This window comes from Haliaeetus leucocephalus, unplaced genomic scaffold (genome assembly GCF_000737465.1).
Source record: "Haliaeetus leucocephalus isolate CR32 unplaced genomic scaffold, Haliaeetus_leucocephalus-4.0 Scaffold858, whole genome shotgun sequence".
In the NCBI taxonomy this organism is placed as follows: Eukaryota; Metazoa; Chordata; class Aves; order Accipitriformes; family Accipitridae; genus Haliaeetus; species Haliaeetus leucocephalus.
The window spans coordinates 4057492-4057755 of NW_010973294.1; the positions used below are offsets into that span (position 1 = coordinate 4057492).

At 80.7% G+C, this 264-nt stretch overlaps 1 protein-coding gene across 1 annotated transcript in view; it reads left to right on the forward strand.

Moving 5' to 3' along the window:
- Positions 1-102: 102 nt before the first annotated feature.
- Positions 103-264, forward strand: part of RPS20 (ribosomal protein S20) — a 2848-nt gene continuing 2686 nt past the window's right edge. Inside the window, exon 1 of the mRNA XM_010582931.1 lies at positions 103-218. Within this exon, the coding sequence (XP_010581233.1) occupies positions 216-218 (3 nt within the window). The 5' untranslated portion in view covers positions 103-215. The remainder of the gene's footprint in view (positions 219-264) is intronic.

The window sequence follows — 264 nt, forward strand, 5'->3', positions numbered from 1 at the left end:
CTCCCCGGCGCTTCCGGGCCCCGGCTCGGCGGGTGAAAGGTCCCGCAGCGCCCGGATGGAGGCGGCGCCGCTCGGTATATAAGCGGCCCGCGGGCGCCGCCCTCTCCCCTCCCCGCGCCGCCCGCCGCCGCCGCCTCCTGGCTCACCGCTGTTCGCTGGGCCCCGCGCCGCCCCTCGCCCGGGAATAAGTCGGTCAGGAAGGCGCCGCCGCCGCCATGGTGAGGCGGGCAGCGGGGGGGGGAGAGGCGGGAGCGGGGCCGCCGC